The 18,618-nt window shown below is 37.0% G+C and overlaps 1 protein-coding gene across 2 annotated transcripts in view; it reads right to left on the reverse strand.

The window, feature by feature from the left end:
- LOC150087907 (uncharacterized) overlaps window positions 1–18,618 on the reverse strand; it is a 172,297-nt gene that overhangs the window by 148,892 nt on the left and 4,787 nt on the right. Inside the window, exon 1 of one of the 2 annotated variants that reach the window (XM_090369264.1) lies at window positions 14,073–14,315. The exons of the other annotated variant lie outside the window; for it this stretch is intronic. Within the exon in view, the coding sequence (XP_090225390.1) occupies window positions 14,073–14,195 (123 nt within the window). The 5' untranslated portion in view covers window positions 14,196–14,315. Of the gene's footprint in view, window positions 1–14,072; window positions 14,316–18,618 lie in introns of those variants that run through there. 2 annotated transcript variants of the gene reach the window in all.

The following is an 18,618-nucleotide window of genomic DNA, read 5'->3' on the forward strand; positions in this document are numbered from 1 at the left end:
TCGAGAATCCATTAGATCATTTAAAACAGTATCAGTAAGACCAAACGATGAAAGGAATAATTTTTTTCTGCTAACAAAATAAATAAATAAATCCGAATATTCATATTATTTCCAATTCCACGTGGTAACCATACAGTTGGTGGAACTAGTGGGAATGAAAATAGTATGAACATTTAAGGCAACTTATTCCAATGATAACCTGCGGCACATAGTTGAAATTCATGAGATCCAATCTCTGTCATTCCTCGTGATTTTGTTTGTGTCCCCTGGATCTCGCCTTACCTGTAAAGGAAAACAGACCTTCGTCATTCGTTATACGCAACTCCTTCAGCACTTTATACACATCAATCGGATATCCGTTAGATGCCCGGTTGTCAAACTTTCCAGTCCATAACTTCTAAGTTTTTTCAGATGAGCATCGATTTGTACTCACAAATATCGTCTCCCTTCTCTGAACCCTCTCCAGAAGTTCTGTATCTATTTTTAGGTGCGGTCTCCTGATCCGAATAGAATATTCCAAATGCGGTCTAACCATCGTCTTGTATAGAGGTATAAGGACGACCGTCCCTCTACCAGCAACAGGGCTGTAAATCATGGACATGGGCCTTTCTCGCGGCTTGTTTACAATGCACGGAAAATTTCGTGTCTGATTAAGTCATAACACCTAAGTCATTTTCGACCTGAATCACTCTTAGCTCCTCTCCCCCGAGCTTATACGTGGCGCCAATATTTCCGTTCCCCAAATGTATAAGGTTATATTTAGAACCATTGAACTTTAATAATAGCTACTATTTCTGGGATCATATATGCAATCAGTCCAAGTGTTTTTGAAGCAACATGGACTAGCCCTTCCGATCTTTATATCACTTATAATTGCTCTATGTACTCTTCAATTGTACAAGGATGGACAAAATAATGGAAACACCTGTGATACGAGTTACAGGTATGAATTAATGTGGTGTTGGGTCACCCTTTGCTTTTAAAACAGCTTGTATTCTACGTGGAATAGATTCAAATAAATCTTGAACTGTCTTAAAAGGAATATTGGACCATTCTTCATGGAAGAACGTTTCAAGTTCCTTGAGTGATGAAGATGGAAGAAATCTAATTTTCACTCTCCTCTCCAAAAATGTCCACAGTGGCCCAAAAACGTTTAAATCTGATGATTGTGTTGACCAGGAGAGGTGCTTAGCTTCGGTTTCATGTTCATTTAACCAACCAAGATTGGGTACATCTGGCTGTGTGTATTGGAGCATCATCCTGAAACATAGAATCGTTTGTGGGAAACAACGTTCGCGCCATAGGATGAACCGGTAGCAGAAAATATCAAGGTAATCAGCGGCAGTAATTCACCCATTCCGGATGATGACAGGACCAAAAGAATACCAAACTATTGATGTTCAAACCTTTGTTGATCTTCCTCCTTGTTTGACAGTTGGTACATGACAGTCGGTTGATGCGCTTTATTTGCCTTTTGCCAAAGCAAATAATTCCTGATGTTGGAAAAAGTGTGAATGAGAATATGTCTGAAAATATTACTTGTTCCCAATCATCAAGTGTGTCCAGTTTTTTTTTTCTTCTTACAACATTGCATCCTCTTTCTAGCATTACTATCAATCACAAGTGGCTTGATATTGGCGACTCTGCAATAAATTTCAGAATTATGAAGTTTCCGAATATTTTTGATATAAACCGGATTTCTGAGACGCACATGAAGTTCTGCAGTTATTTTTGAGGCAGTAGTTTTATGTTTTCGGACTACAGTCCCTTTCAGTCTCCGGGGTCTCTTTCAGTCAGCTTCGATTTTCTGTCACAGTTAGTCCTATCACATTTTGTTTTTCCATACTTGGTGAATATAACCTTACTTTCGATACAATTTACCTATTTTTTTTATTATTATTATCTTTATTTTTTTTCGGCCTTTTTACTCTTGTGCAGGGGCCGATCCTTTTGCTGGTACTACTGATTGGGCTTCAATGGTACAGGAATGCTAGCAGCCAATAGGACTTTCACAACTGTCTGTGGTTGCGGGATTTAGTCCACAAGGAACAGCACGTGCACATAGTTGTGGACCGCCTCCTCGTGGCGTGAATGTGGAGTCCTGGAAAGTAGCAGCCTTCTTGGTGATCACTGCTTCCCAGTAGTAAAGTAAAGTGGACCTGAAACAACACACACACCACAAACATAGCACTACACTAATTTCTGGCCATTTTAGAGAGTTTTTTATATCATATCATAAGATACAACGCATGTCTACATTTCGATACAGTTGCTCTGGATACATTAATCAAATGAGCAGTTTTATTCAACGACGCCCCTGCTAAACGTGCACTAACAATTTGACCACTTTGGAAATCAGACAGGCCTGTCATTTTTTTTCCATGCCTTTTTAATTAAACAACAACTCTAAACATTATCTCTAAATAAACATAAAACTTTATCGTTTTTCCTTCACAGTACTAACTGCAAGAAACAAAAAAAAAAATCATCGCTGCATGTTCATAATATACACCCATTACAAAAACTACTACTTTCATTCATTTCCTTTTTATTATAAATGAATAGGCGCATTATAGCCAAAGTAGCTTATGCGCCATGAAATCCCCACAACAACAACAACAACAACAACTACTTTCATATCAGCTGTTTCCATTATTTTGTCCACCACCCGGACAGCTACCTGTACACTCTCTGACACTACAGGCTGCGCATGGAGTTGATATACACGGATTTTAATAATAATAATAAACATCACCGCGGGTGATCACCCAGACGCAGTACACTCATAGGCACTACCAGGTTGCAAAGATAATACATCAGAAGCTAGCGAAAAAATACCAGTTGATTAAAGAAAGTATATTGCATTACAAGTGTAAACCTCAGACCCCAACTCACAGACTATACTGAGACCATGGCATGTTAACGGACAAGACCATCCTGCGCAACAGACCGTACTCAACACCGAACAGGAAGTACTCAGACCTAAGCCAGGCAGGTACTTTACCCACTCGGCTAGCCCGGTCGGCTCTCGTTAATATCGTTGCTATAAATTGAAAATTAGAGGAAACGCAACACGGATCCCAGAAGGAACCCGCTTGTTGCACTTGTTATACATTAGCCATTTATGATACCCCTTCATCTCTTATCTTTTAACCAATCCGCAATCCAGCGTTTGATCCTACCTGTAATCCCAATTTATTCCAGTTTATATAAGAGCCTTTCCTCCAGATCGCATCGAAACATCGAAAACCTTACTGACGTTTAGATATACAATATCAAAATTGTTTCTTTTATCCAACGGGTTAATCACCTCATCATAGTAATTTACCAGATTTGGAAAGGCATATCCCTCCCTTAACGAAGCCATGCTGGAATCTCTTCAGGATAGCATTCTCGTTGAGATGTTTCTGAATCCACCCTTAACTACAACCTACAGGCTTCATGATCTCCCCTAGCACAGAGGTCAAGCTCACTGGATTATGGTTATTCCGTTCCTCTTTAGCACCACCTTTGTAGATTGAGAAGATTTCAGCGCTTCTCAAATTCAAGGGACCTGCACGAAGGCTAATGATTTTCTTCTTAACGTTCCCAGCGGTTTGATGCATTTACATGCAGCCAGTATAATTATTAGTGAACAAATGTCATCACCTCCTGGAGTTTTTGTCTCCTTTAACTTCAGTAACTCTTTTAATAAAACGCTTCTCTGGGACAATTATTCCTGCAATGTACCTTTTCCACGTTTGTGGCTTCCAGGATAGCATTTTGATTGCTGACTAGGGATGGATATAACTTTTCTATACCTGATTAAATAAATAAATAAGAATAAGAATTTTAGTGCATAGGTATGGGTCCTGTTGACGTAATTGCTTCAGTCAGATGGTATTTACCATCAGTTGAAATATTTTCACAATAAGGAAGAACGTCAGGGAACCAGTATTTTCTTCACCATTATTCGACTCCTTAAGTGGTCTGATTCCTTAACATTTCACAGAGATTCGAGCTGGCTTTCGACTGAAAAACATCGTTGAGAAGTATCTGATCAAATCATCTGCTATTTCTCTGGACTTTCTATGGTCCATCCATTGCAATCAATCAACTTAAGGGACTCTCTTGATCAACTGTTCTTCTTTGTATTCACATATGAGAACTCCCTATCTCTGTTGTTTGCTTTCTTTACTAGTGCTTTCTAGTACGCAGCTTTCCAGTCTTATTCCATCAGTTTTAAGACAGGCAAAATAATGCTCATACAAGTCGCAATTAAGCGATAACCTGTATCCTTTCCGTGTTTGTTTAGTTTGTTCAATTAAACACTTATCCTCATCATTCATCCATTTTGTCATCTTCCGTTTACGGGAACTTGACCACTTTTGCGAATAAGTTTGTGGTTTCCAGGATAAAGTGCTCGAATATTTCCCATAGCATATTTCTACCTGACACCATACAGGAGTCTTTCCAGTTAATCGAGCCCAAGAAATATCCCATTCCGTTACAGTGCCTTTTTTTTAAATTGAAGCCCTCTCCGTTACCTTCACCACATAAGTTTCTTTTGATAGAACCCATTTAATGATATTGTGGTCAGTGCATACTAACTGTCAGCTCACTGTGAAGTTGTCACTGACAACAGCCAAAATGGTTAAGTTTCTCCGTGACTGGCTCAACAGAGGTCGAAATGCCGGCCAAAGGTCACACGTGGGACAACCAGGTGTGGTCGACGCCCAATGTGAACGCCATGTACACAGTAAAACCAATATCCACATGGAGTTAGTATTACAAGTCAAGCGGCACCGGAATTCCCCCCGACTCCGTGTTGCGTACTTTGTGTCGCAGAACAAACTCTGTCAAGGCCAGATAGTGTGTGCTATTTTGTGTGGTCTGCGTAGTGTTGTGTTGTTGGTATGTTGTTCATCTGGTCTCTTTGCCGTGGGGCTCTTGGAAAACCAAGGTCCCCCGTTGTCCGTCCACTACTCCAAGGAGGTGGACCAGAAAGTAGGGTGTAAGGTCGCTGGGACGAACCTTGGAGTCGCCTGAGCTTTCCAGGGAAGATCCTCTAAAAAAATAGTTTTTATTAGAAAAGAGCGCGGTGATAATTATCGCTGCACCCTTAGTTATAAGTTATGGAGTATAGGTGGAAGCAAAAAAGATGGATGATAGGAAGGCTTCCACCAAGAAGTTAAAGGGATAGAAGGGCACCCCTGCGGAGGATTCCACCTACCACAGGGATACTAAACTAGAGCAGCAAAAGCATTTAGGGTGTTTGGGCACACCAGGCTTTACTTTTACAATTTACTCTTACATTTGCCCAGCTCGCACTTACATTTGTTTGGCCATTGCACACTTTACACACACGGCCAAGACATTCATACCACAGTTACCAGAGGTGGTGTTATAGTTTGGGGACTGTTTTCGTATCATGCCCTGATTCCTCTGATCCCCGTTAATCAACAGCTCAATGGGAAAGTTCAAATTAGTTTAATTTGTTTACAATACACCTGACATTACTGTATCGACAAGTTGAGTTTCTTCCTTTATTGCTATTGACAACTCTGCTGCCCCCTTATGGTTACTTAAAAACGTTTTTTCCTTAGGAAACCCAAACAGTATATCTCTACAATATTTTGGTAAGGTAATGTACATGCACTTCATGAGAAAATTTCTATTTTGTATTAATGCCGTATCGTCATTAACAAACTAATAAGTCAATCTAATCATAGAACATAAAATTCCTTTGTAACAATTATGTATGGGGAGATTTTATGCCCCTTACGAAATGAATGCTGAGATTTGGGAGACTCCCTCGTGACCAGCCTCTACTTTATCAATGAAGCCAACGGAGTACGCGAGATAAAACTTCATTCTGCATATCAAATGTTCAAGGTAAAGTTATTGATTGAGCAAACATCAAGTTTCGTTCCAAACAGGGTAGTCCCACGGGTGCGCAGAAACGAATAAAGAAAATCCGCGTCGTCTTTGGAAGATATTTTCTGAATAAAGTTTTGCCATTTAAAAGATCGATACACGCATTGATTTTCACTTGGCAAGCAAGCAGATTGAATTCGGGAGCTTCAATAAAGAATAGAAGATATATTTTGTGTTCCTTGTTCCATTATTGATCAATTTGCCTGATATACGGTTTCCGATATAGAAAATAAGGCGAACTTTTAAGGAAAGGCAATATTTTGTATAAAATTATTTAGTAGGCTGTCTCGGGCGAGAGTAGCGTGGTTTTTGTCCAAAAAAACTCGTGATTTAGTAGAGCAAACAGGCAACTCGACCATACAACACACGCAGTTTACAGACATAATATTTACAGCGCAATGGTCTAAGTTACTGATGCGGCTACAACCCAACAACAACAACAACAGATATTCTTCGGATAGAGGTGTGCTCACATATCCGGATTTGAATCTAACTGAGCAAGTTTGCGATGGTATTCTTTAAGGAGATGAACTGGGATACGTTGGCTTCCTCCTAAGACATATTGTTCAAGACCATACGCTAAGATTTGTAGTTTTAGAGTAATGGGATTTATCCACAATAATTGCTTTGAAAAGCAAGCGGTTTTGTTGTGAGAGCAATTTGGCAGTCGGTGGTGATAACACTGCTCATTAAACCCATGAATTATACCAGGGCTAACCCCCTTCGTTTTAGAGGAGGAAGCCCTGCATAATTAGTTCATGATATATGATCATAATTCACGAAAATAGGTACATATTTCTTTTCAACTGAATATAATCGAATAGTTCGACAAAATTCGACCACAAAATATTTGCAAAGTCCACAAGCGAATATTTTCCTTGATATCTCTGAATTTATGGTTTTAACTTTAATTTTTGAACACCATTTCTTGTTTACAAGTGAAAGAAACATTTTATTAAAAATTTCAACTCTAAAATAATTCCAAAAACATTCAAAAGTGTTCATCAAAGCGATTGAGATTTTTACTTATAGGCTACCAATATACAAAGGCGAATATTTGACTAATAAATACATAAATTGGATAGTTACTGTAATATATTTAGTATAATTAGTGTGTGTTAAAAATAGATCCACCCGACAACGCCCATAAGTCTCGTAGATAATTATTAAGTCCAATGGGAAATAACTCTAATAGCTGGAGATACTTTGGAGTTATTTTAAGACTGTTTTGTATTTATGCATATACGGTATGATGTTGGTTAACTTAAAGCCATTAAATTATACGTTCCGAATGCAATGCTTGTTTTGCGTGTGAGATCTCTTCCTCCTTGATAAGTTAAGTCTAATTCATCGAAAATTTCTGGAGCTCGTATGATTTAAAAGGGGAAACGATCTATTTTGAGTCTTACGCTTATCTCAAGAGTCGCTTTTAATTAATGCCATTCTTACTGCAATAAGTGTCTCTTCTGAACGCGGCAACTAATCCGGACTGTGATGACACCAACACGGACGATACTTCTCCCACCCAGCTGACTTCTAGAGTGCTTAATTCGAGGAGGATTTAAAAGCACCTTCTTAGCAACACCACAATATGTGCAAATACGAAAAAGTGTCAGATTTGCACCAACGAAATGGATCCAATTAATTAGACGCATTGGCCCCGAGACCTTTAAATGTCATCTTCGTGTACACGAAGTCATTTAAAACACAAGCACTCCACAAACATCTGCACTGGTAACCAAATCGATACAAATAAGGCCTTTCGTCTTTTCAACCTGTACTAAACGTTAGCTGCTGGTTAGGTTGGCTTATAATTTGAAATGGCAGAGGTCCAGCAAAATATAAATAACAGAGGAAATGTTCGTGGGAGAAGACTGCAGGAAGAACGAACGCCACAAAGGTCGATGCGAAATGAAAAACACGGGATTAGCATCGCTTGACTGCCCACTCTATTGAAAAGGAGTACCATGGAAAACGTGAAAAATATCTGTTGCTAGCCGTGCTATGATAGTAAAGGAAATCGAAGGACCTGTGTGTGTGCGTGCTCCAGTTTCAGCTTCACCTCTATAATTATTAAGAGAAAACGTGGCTGTACAGGGTACGTCAAAAGTAGCTCACAACTTTAAAACGTTCGAAAATGTGCTTATTTTTTTAAAAATTAAATGTTTGTAAATATGTTTTTAAAAGCAATACATCGTCTTTAATTATTTATCTAAATCTTCATTAAATTTATTCCTACTACCCACTTCCACAGACTCAGACAGATCAGAATCAAAATTGTTCCAACAGTCAATTACTTTGGTTGAAAGCAAATTCTGAACAACCTTTTTTGTTTTAAATTTAAATTCGTGTTCTCTTAAGTGAGTCATCCAAGAAGGAATAAGGACGTTATCGGCATTTAGTTTACTCAATCCATTTAAAACCTTAAACACTTCAATCAGGTTTCCTAGCAAGTATCTAATTTCCAGACGCTGCAATTTATAGAACTCAAGTCTTTTTCATTAAAATATAAATTAAATGTGTTGTGATCATATTGATTTACAAAATTACAACACTTGTTATTATCGCGTTAAAGAAATTGTTGTAGACTGTAATAGATAATATTGAAGAGATGTCAACTGCTATAAGCCGCAAAAAATTAAAAATCAAAGTACCAAATAAAAATGAATACTATTAAAAATGCGAAAAAGATAAGCAGGGGCTTATTCACTCAAGCAAAAAGACTTGGGTGAATAAGCCCCTGCTGTATAGTGTCTAATTTTGTAAATAATTATAAAAGGTTTTTGGCAACTGAATCCCTTTTTACCCATGACTAATTTTGTTGATCTTCTCTGCATCCAGTCTAACAGATCACATCCTTTCTAAAATGGGGCTTCCAAACCTGTATGTAATACTCAATGTGCGGCCTAACCGTTGCATTATACAACGGGACAATCACCTCCTTATTCCTTCCAGAAACTTTCTATATGTTATTGATAAAACCTTATTGGCTATCCTAGCAGCTTATCTGCACTGTCCAAAGAACATCACGTGTGACTACCAACCATACAACTGACTTATTCTGGATTACTGCTACCCATACGCAGTTCCCTGCATTTATCAATGTTAAACTTCAGTTGCTACTTCTCAACCCATCTACTAATTTATCTAAATCTTGCTGGAACAGCATACCATGATTACTACCATTAATTACCATGCTAACTTTAGTATCACCTTCAAACTTGGACATTAACTTGATATTCCTTCCTCAGTAGCATTAATAAATATTGAAAACAACAAAGGATCCAGCACTAAACCGTGGGGATCACCACTAATATCATTAGTCCAAGAAGAGCAGTGTGTATTTATAACCACCATCTGTCTTCTACCCCTCAACTGTCCCTTTATCTATAGCCATAACTTATCCTTAATGCCATTCTGCTCCATTTTTGTACAGCAGTCTTTCACGTGGAACACTATCAAAAGCTGAAGTCTAATGAAGTCGAAGTATATGAAGTCAAAATTATTTTCTGCATCCACGTCCTTTGTGACTACCTCATAGTAGCTAATCAGATTGGTCAGACGATCTCTCCTTAAGAAATTCGTGATGCTATTGCAGTGCAACTGAGCTCCCGTTAAGATGATTCTGCATTACTTCTTTAACCACCGACTCCATTATTTACCTTGGCACAGAAACGGCGACATGCACACACACACACACACACACACAACGAGTTTCACTCAAAGTCCAAAAAAGCAGAATATCAGGCCAACACAGAACTTGGCGTGCTGCAAAAATAGTATGGACAGAGTTGCATTAGCCGTTGAATCCGAAAACCGTACAAGATGCAGATGGTACAAGCCATTATGGATGACGACAAGATTAGACACCAGTAATTTAGTGTGGACATGTTTACTAAGATGCCAGAAGATGAAAATCCCAACATGGTTTTGGAACCAGTCCAGGACATCCCCAAATTTAATGTGTTTTGTTCTAAGTGTTGCAGAAAGGTGTACAGTGTGCGGTGTACATAGAAAGAGTAATCACCCTCTGGTGTATCGAAACCTATATATATAAATTCCTTTATTGCCAGTTCAGAAAATATTATTAATAAAAATTATGAATAATATTTTATAAATTACATCTATGGAAAAATGCAATAATTTATTAAATTTAAAAGGTGGGGAACATTGCGTAAAACAATATATTTTCTTTCATAATATGATAATTTCAAACTCCTACTCAAGAATGACGTGATGCGTGACACGGAAATTTCAATCAGACAGTGCGCCTGGCAACTAGCAATCGATCTATTTGAAACACAACAAAAATATTTTACATGGCAATCAAGATTATTTTGGTCTTGAACTATTTAAAACTTAAACTTACAGGGGAAAAGTCTATAACGCCACACAAGAAGCAAAAATGAGTGTTATCTTATTTAGACCAAATACCCTATCTATATAATTCTTTGATTGATCTGTTAGGCTCGCTCCGTAAGTTTATGGAAGTTTTCGACTGCTTTTATCAAACAGCCTGCTATATTTGTAAATCCATCACCTTATTCACCAGACCCTAGTTTCGTATATATCCTCGATGACAGCGTTTTTATTAACGGAATGAAATATCACAGCGGGGAGATGGGAAATCCGCAGTCTCGAATAGCATCTGTACCACCAGTTATCTAAATGTACACCGGTGTGTATTCAATCTTCTCTTCCCGTAGAAATTGAAATATGTTTCGAGCGTTATCAGAGCCAATATTGAACCTATTGCAGTTTGATGGATATTTCGTGGTTCTCTGGAAAATGAAACTCCCCCAAGAATCCATTTGAGCAGGTCTGAGAATACCCAATACTAATGGACCTTACTAGATACACATCTTCTACGAACATACTCGCTCATGTTTATTAAGGTTACTCTTTTCTTCGATTTCTTTTAGATCAGACCAGTGGGTAGTTTCGTCTTATTTCAAGTGTACTGCCAAATGTTCAATATTCTTTCTATTCAAGCGCCTATAATTTAAATGGAGAAATTGTTCAATGGTAAGACCGGACAGTTTTCGCTTCTTAAGTAAAGCTTTCAATGTCAAATGGGGTACAGAACATTTTACCTGTGCAGGACAACTTAAAAGCACACGTCAGGGAACATCCGCAGAAATTAAAGAGACAAGGAAGTGTGTACTTTTTGCTACTTTTTGTCTATCAATTCTCGCATTGCTTCAGTTATCAATTCGGCATTTCTTTGTATTATTTTTTTCAACGATGGATGATTCATCTGGCTTTTGACGAATTAAAAACATTCTGAAAATTTTATGGTTTATTAAATAATCCATAAAGTTCCTATTATTGAAACCTATTTCCTATCAGCAGTCACGTTCAATCTTCCCCTCGTGTCCACGTTTCAGATCGAATTTTGGAAATCTGAGTCAGAACAACCTTGAAGGTGACTGGTCTATTACAAGTTTGCCCTGAATAATCTAATAACGCGGACCGTTTTCAGTCCATATCTATTACAGATATGTTTTATGAATATACTGTGTTCGATGAACTATTTAAATTGCATAAAAAACGTGGAGTCAAAGTGTATAATTAAAAATAATGAGTATGCGTTCCACGTAGTCTTTCATATAGTATATTCAGTCCTGGAAGTTTTCAGACAGCAGTTGTACGAAAGAAAGTCACTTTGAGAAGACAATAATATTAGGTTATGTTGCCTTTTGTGGCTTTCAAAAGGACAGGACTACGATAGGTACCTTGAGACGTCATTTGTCGGACAATTTGTTAGATAATAAGGACAACGAAGAACGGATAATGATCATGGTCACAAAATGGATAACAGTCCTTTGATATTATAGTTGCTCTGCAATAGGGTCAGTGGAGTGTGCGTTTTTATTTATCATCATTATTGACGCCCTAGGAGAAGAAATGAACTGTTCTTTGAAGATGATCTGATTAGTACAAAGAGGGTCACGATGGGGAAGACAAATAACATAAAACTAGAAAGAGAGGACTTAAAATTGAAAACATGGTGCTGAGGAGGAGAATCAGTTACATGAAAGACAAAAGAGAAAAAGTTCTAGAATAGTTTAAATGAAGGAAAGGGAAACGGATGAAAATCAAAACTTAAAATAAAGAAAAGCAGGAAACTGCTCCAATTTACTTTGTGATTGCTGTTAATGAGATTTGTTTTAATTCCGTAATTGTATAGGGTGACAATTGCAAACATCCTGTTAACTTAGTGAAATCGGAATTTTTCCTGTAGGAAAAATTCTATCTCATTTAAGTATTTGAATACTTGCAACACAAAACACCTTTCTTTTCATTTAATACAGATGTTAACGCAATTATTCTTAGTAAGTTCTAAAAATTTTTAAAAATTACAATAGATGTGAGAAAATCTGAATAAAAAGAGCACATCAATAAAATAATATTTTGCTAGAACTTCAGCAAAACATAGTAACTGAAGTTTTATAAACTTCGAAGAAATTTCATCTCAAGATTATTCATTGTGAGATCTGAAATTGTGCAGTTTGTTACACCCTTTGCATACTCCACTTTGTATGTTCCGTATGTGCGTCTCTAACACGTGTGTAAATAATTGCCTATGCAACCTAAGTCCGGTGGAAGGCAGCACAAAACGTGTGTGGCCCTCCACCGTAAAATTCCATCAGTGCAGGAAAAGTAGCATTGGTTAGAATATCACTGTATGATAATCCTGGTGAACTTAAAAATATACGAGTAGATGGTCTGAATTCTAATCCCAGTGAAATCTAATAAGTATATTTCTAATGGCTTCACAATTGATTCTTTCTTCGCCAATAACCCTTCAAAGTACACAATTAATGCTGCTGTCTTCCAGGTACCCCAGAGCACAATTCGATGATGATTTCTTCTCCAATGGAGCTTGCCCTCAAGCGTAACATAGTTGATATAATCGACATACTCCCCACACCGGGTTTAAAAGACCTGAGTTCGAATCCTGTCGATGAAGTGAGGAATTTTTATGGACCGTTTTCACAACCTGGATGACATGGTTGATCTCAGGCGAGGATAATATGGTTTTTTTCTCCCGGAAACTAGAATTTTTCGTCCAGCAGATAGGCAAATGGACCAGAGAACACAAGCAAATAAAACAACAACCTAAACAATAGTTCTTTAAAAAACGAGCTAAGGCTGCAAAATCTAAGGATAAAGAATATTGCAATTGGCTTCTGTGAAAATTTCTACCTCGTTTTTTGCCTATAATAAAGCTCGTAACAGTTACAGAAATGTTAATAAATCCGAACTGAGTTTTTAACACTCCATGTGCGTCTCTAGCACATGCTAGAGACACACATACGAAACATGCAAAGTGGAGTATGCGAAGTGTGCGTAACAAAGAACCTGAAACTTGTTTTGGTTCATTGGTCCAATATGTGTCCACCTCTTTGATGAGGATGTGATAGAACCATCAGGTTGTAAACCTGATGGTTCTATCACATCCTCATCAAACTACCAAACTGAGCTTCTAGCATTTCATTTTTTCTTTAAGAACATCTGAAAAGGTTGTATTTTATATTTTATACATAATTTAAAGCAAACTTTTCTCGTTGACAGTTTTTTTTTTAAGTTTCGGGTTTGGTTAAACGACTCTGCTGAAAGTCAATTAGGGCTATTTAAAGTCAAATTGATTGACTTTAATTAGATATAAAGCGAAACAAAAAGGAGAAAGTCAAGGGCATTAGGTATAAGATAGTGAGACGCACTTGCAATCTGGCACACAGCAGCGCCACTTCTATCAATAGCAAAGGAATATCACGCATGCTCAAACACCTGAAAAATAAAAAAACGGTTTAAATCGAAGACGCTGTCGCGCATAACTGACTATACTATTAATTTTCAACTAAATTTTAGGTGAAAATTTTGTTTCTAACGTTTGTAGGATTACAAATAAAATTCGGTTTTTCTTACAGCTATCGGCATTCAACGATAAGTTGTAATTCTTTGTACTGATATATATATATACATCACCCAAAGTACGCTGGACCGAGCTAACTTCAAGATAATAAACCTCAATTATTAAACGTACAAGTTAGATGCATTTTGGAGTCTGTTTGCTATTTAATTTAGGTCAGCTCTGAGGATTAAATAATAATGAGCTTCATAAGAAAGAAATGAAGGACAGAAATACCTACGGGTTCATCGTCTTGGTCCCACGGCTCGGAGCGTTGAGTCCGTAAACGTGCCCTGCTAACTCGTAAATCTCCCAGCGATGCAGACCTTCTATGGGTCAGCCAGCGAATTAAAAAGGGCAACATACTGGACAGTTAGTAACACCAAGAGAACAAACACCCGATTGGATTTATACACAAGATACAAATCGAAGATTTTTCGAGGTTTGGCACATTTCTTAAAAAACACAAAATCCTTTTCTTGGACTACTCCTTGATGTTATGGCACTAAGACAAAACCGATGAAATACGGGATGAGCGAATTTCATCCTTCTTTTATAATCTTCATTTGCGCAGTGTGTTGTTTACACTTGGGACTGACTTCACCACACGGTAAAAATAAACACCGTATTTTATCCTGAGAGAAAATGAACAGGGTTATGCTCCTTACGCTAAACAGAAGAGAAAGGCCTGTTTATTGCGTACAGAGAGACACCTAGAGTTTTGAAAGGGCGCTTTCTCATTTGTGAATCAATGGCAAACCGACTTGTTCGCTTTAAGAGCATTGGTGGATCTAAACTTAGCTCTTTACGATATAAATAAGGCCACACTGTCTATATTTAAGCTAGGACTAATGTCACCATTCCAAACACAAGTTTAGTGTTGCAGGAGCATAGAGAAAAAAGTTAAGAAAAATTGTGATCATTGTATTAATGATTCGAGAATATCAAGTTTTAATATGCAATTATTTGAAAATATTAAAATATACAAGTAAGCACAATAGATTCATTTGCGAAGACTTGGCAAGTGTCTCTGGTATTCTCCAATTTCGATTTTTGGCTGCTTTGTCACCAGGACGACAATATACGCTTCTTAACACCTGATATGACGTCACGGCTTCCTTTCCAGTTTGATAAATGGACAGGAATTACCCGTACATTGATATATATATATATATTGCTTTGAACTTTCTGCTTACGTCATAGAGTAATAAGCAGAAATAGGCAAATTTCCCGTTGTCGTGCTTGTAGGATACAACGGCACCTGCTACATCATAGTATGACACAGAATTGCACTACTATAAATAGCCTATCACGTGATCGAATTATAGTTGATAAGATAGGTCAGTAGATTATTCCTGTCGTCCACAGGAAAAGGAAATCTAGTATGGTAGAAACGTTTGATGCAAAGTGCTAAACACAGTTGGTCCATCATATAGTGCTATGGTTGCGGGCACAGGGACTTTGAGTGGGGGAAGATCCAAACTGGCTACTCATCCTTAAGTACTCCCTCCCACTGAGCTACACGATATCAGCTATGAAGTCCTAACTAATTGGAGATTGGCTTTTTTATCATTTGGAATCTTTCCTCTACAATAAATTTATTTTTAGAGACTAATGTTCAACTGCGTGTATTCGTACAGAAAAAAAATCGATACATAAGTAAATAAGGGCGAAGAACATTAAAACAAAAGTAAAAAAATCAAGGAAAATTTTCAATTTGTACTATATCTTATTTTGATAATTTGACAGGTTTTATTTATAATACTAAATTATCACCCAACAGTTGTATAGTTGCTGTTTATAGAGCACTTAGTTTGCGCTGTGCAAAATTTCAAGTATAATTCGGCCCCCTCAGTCTACACAATCGACCAACTTCTGGATTGTTACATATAAAGTTCCGGGTAGTTTTAAATCCGCCCTTGACTCACTGCACCCACATATTTAGTGCATAGAATAAAAATTGTTTCTGTTTGCCACTAATAATTATTTGTTTTTCATCAGTACAATGCAAGCAGAATGAACATCATCTGGTTGATTATCCTTGAATCGATTAATCCTGGGAAATTTTCATTACAGACTAGGAAAATGTTTGAAAAATTCTGATCTTGCGAAAGTACATTAGCAATTAGGAGTAATAAATGTTCTACAGTTTGAAGTATATAGAAGAACGCACCATTTAGAAAAAAATTATCATACTGACGATACCCTAGACTGGATATCAATCGAAGATAACCATTTCTTCTGTCTATTTGTCGACATTAACTAAAATTATATGATTATATCTAACCCTACTGTGCTGCAATTATTTTGCATACGCATATACATGAATATTCGTGCATGCGTTTATAATAGATGCTGTCGTCAGTAACCATAGAAACGGCGCAAAACAATTCTTTAAAATATTCCCAGTAGAACGTCACGACAATTACGCCTATAGGAGTCCACTGCATCCTTGTAGCATTTCTGGTTTAATAAAACGCACCACTACTGAAGTCATGGTACTACTTCATTCGAGATATGGTAATAAGATAAGTGACAGATGTAAGTATAAGAAAGCTCCTTTGTGTATGTTGGTCGCGTTAAATCCAGCTAAGATTCATTAGACAGCATAAGAGGTCGTGGGAAACATCCAATCAACATATTATATCTTTAAACAGGTAGCTTAGGAGAAGGAAGTGAAGCCGATGAGGACTGAACGCCTACACGTTGATTTAAGTTATTAACTTAGCTGGTGTTAAGGGAGTGCTTGTGGGAGTTTCTTATCCTTTGTGTACGACTGGTCGCTTTGCTATTGTCTGTTCCCATAAATAAAGTGCCACCTACGTTGTAAGATTTCCAGTTTCGTGTTTTGGCTTCAATTTAGTCTCTGCCTACACATCGACTGTGAAGTGTTTCGAGGTGGAAACAAGACTTCAATGGTTAAGAATAACCATACTGTCAACTACGTTAGTATAAATAATTTTAACTCCAATAAGTTATAATTTGCATCAAATGTTCAGACTGACTGATCTGTATTTTTGTAATATTTTATTTTTGTATTAAGACGTTGCTAAATTTGAATCGATAGAGCTTCGTCACAATACAGAGATGCAACTGCTTTAAAAGACACGGAAAACTCTTAAGGTGACTTCAGGGACAAAAATCAATCTGAATTTCTTTCGCTTCTTTGACGACTTTCTCTTTTGATGGACAGCCAGCAAGCCATAAAACTGATCGACTTCTAGTTTCATCAAATTGGTGAACCGAAGGCAAACCAGAAACTTCAAAATCCTTTTTAAGCTCCATACACAAATAACAAACTTCTCATTCCAATATTTTTTGTACAATAAAACGTTATTCAGAAAGGTCCGGTTTAGCTCCAACTTCACAAAAAAAAATAAAATAATAATAATAATAAAATAAAATAAATAAACCACAAACTTCCACTCTCATACTTTTAGGGTCGGAATAGTAAAAATTAAAATTGTTATTAGTCTATCTTATTAATTGACTTACTTTTAAGAATTATTCTTTAAATTTCTCTACATTTCCATCACGTTCATTTTTCTTAAACCTCATGAACTTGCATTCTATAACACAGCTAACAGCCAAAAAAAAAAAAAAAAAATGTCTACCAGAAGAACACAGACGTAAAAAACAGAAACGAAAAATATATAAAACAACAACAAAAAAGATGCACGTGCATAAGTCAATTAAGTTCAATTCATATATCACTAAAGAAAGTTATTATCTGAAAAAAAAAATTGTGTACTTGCTAAAGGTGAAAAAGTAAAACTAAAAATTAAAATATTTTCTTATTTTTATATTTCATCGTTCTTAATAATAAAAGTGCCACAATATTTTAGACAGATTATTTGATATCATATGATCAGTATATTTTAAAAGTGAACTGTGTATGTGGAATCGATCAGTCTGAAAATCTTAGTGCTTTTTCTATTTTAAGGTAAGATCCCAAAGGATAAACAAAAGTCGACAACTCTAATCCTCATGAATACGTAACAGGTTTAAGCAGTCTGACCATAGATAACAAAAATTGCTGGGCTGATTTTTAAACACACACACACACTTAAAAAAAATGATCGATATTTTCTTATGTATATGTGCGCAGTGCACGCACACTTTCTCTCGCAGTCAACTAAAGATAAAAATATTCCGTTCAGCTTTACTTCCTTCTTCCTATCTATGGCCTATTTTATGTCTATGTATACAGTAAGTATGTAGGTACAAGAGATGACGCCGTTTACACAATACCGAGAGGGTTTAGGATGTATAAAAAAAAAAAAAAAAATCTCTCACAACGGAGATGAATCTCGTAGAGAGACGCTGCTCATCCATTTTCATTTGCTGTTTCTATTTTTAGCCTGCCTTTGTCTCACCGCTACTTTGGTAGAGGATGCAGCGATGTTCGAATGACCTTCGGCGGCACCGCGTTTGAAACGTGCGCATTAGTGGCCTTTCCTCAAAAATAACTAAACTAAAAGGTGAAGGATACAACTGGTCCTTGAGAGTTTAAAACGGTGCACATCGTCTAGCGAAATTTAAGTTGGAAGCCGGCCCACAACGCTGCTGACTAATTGCTCATTCATGTGTGCAAAAAATTCGATTCCCGGAAGTCAATTTAGAAGATCTTTCTTCCCCTTTTGATGTTTTAAACGTGTTCTTGAAGCCATAGGCCAATGCCATTTGACTTACACAGCAAATAAAGATAATATGACATCAAATAATTCAATTAAATTCAAGCATAGACGCTACTTCAACTCATTACACCAAAATAATTGAAGTCCACC

The sequence above is a fragment of the Mastigoproctus giganteus genome, chromosome 3 (genome assembly GCF_048544385.1).
Source record: "Mastigoproctus giganteus isolate SK-2022 chromosome 3, ASM4854438v1, whole genome shotgun sequence".
In the NCBI taxonomy this organism is placed as follows: domain Eukaryota; kingdom Metazoa; phylum Arthropoda; class Arachnida; order Uropygi; family Thelyphonidae; genus Mastigoproctus; species Mastigoproctus giganteus.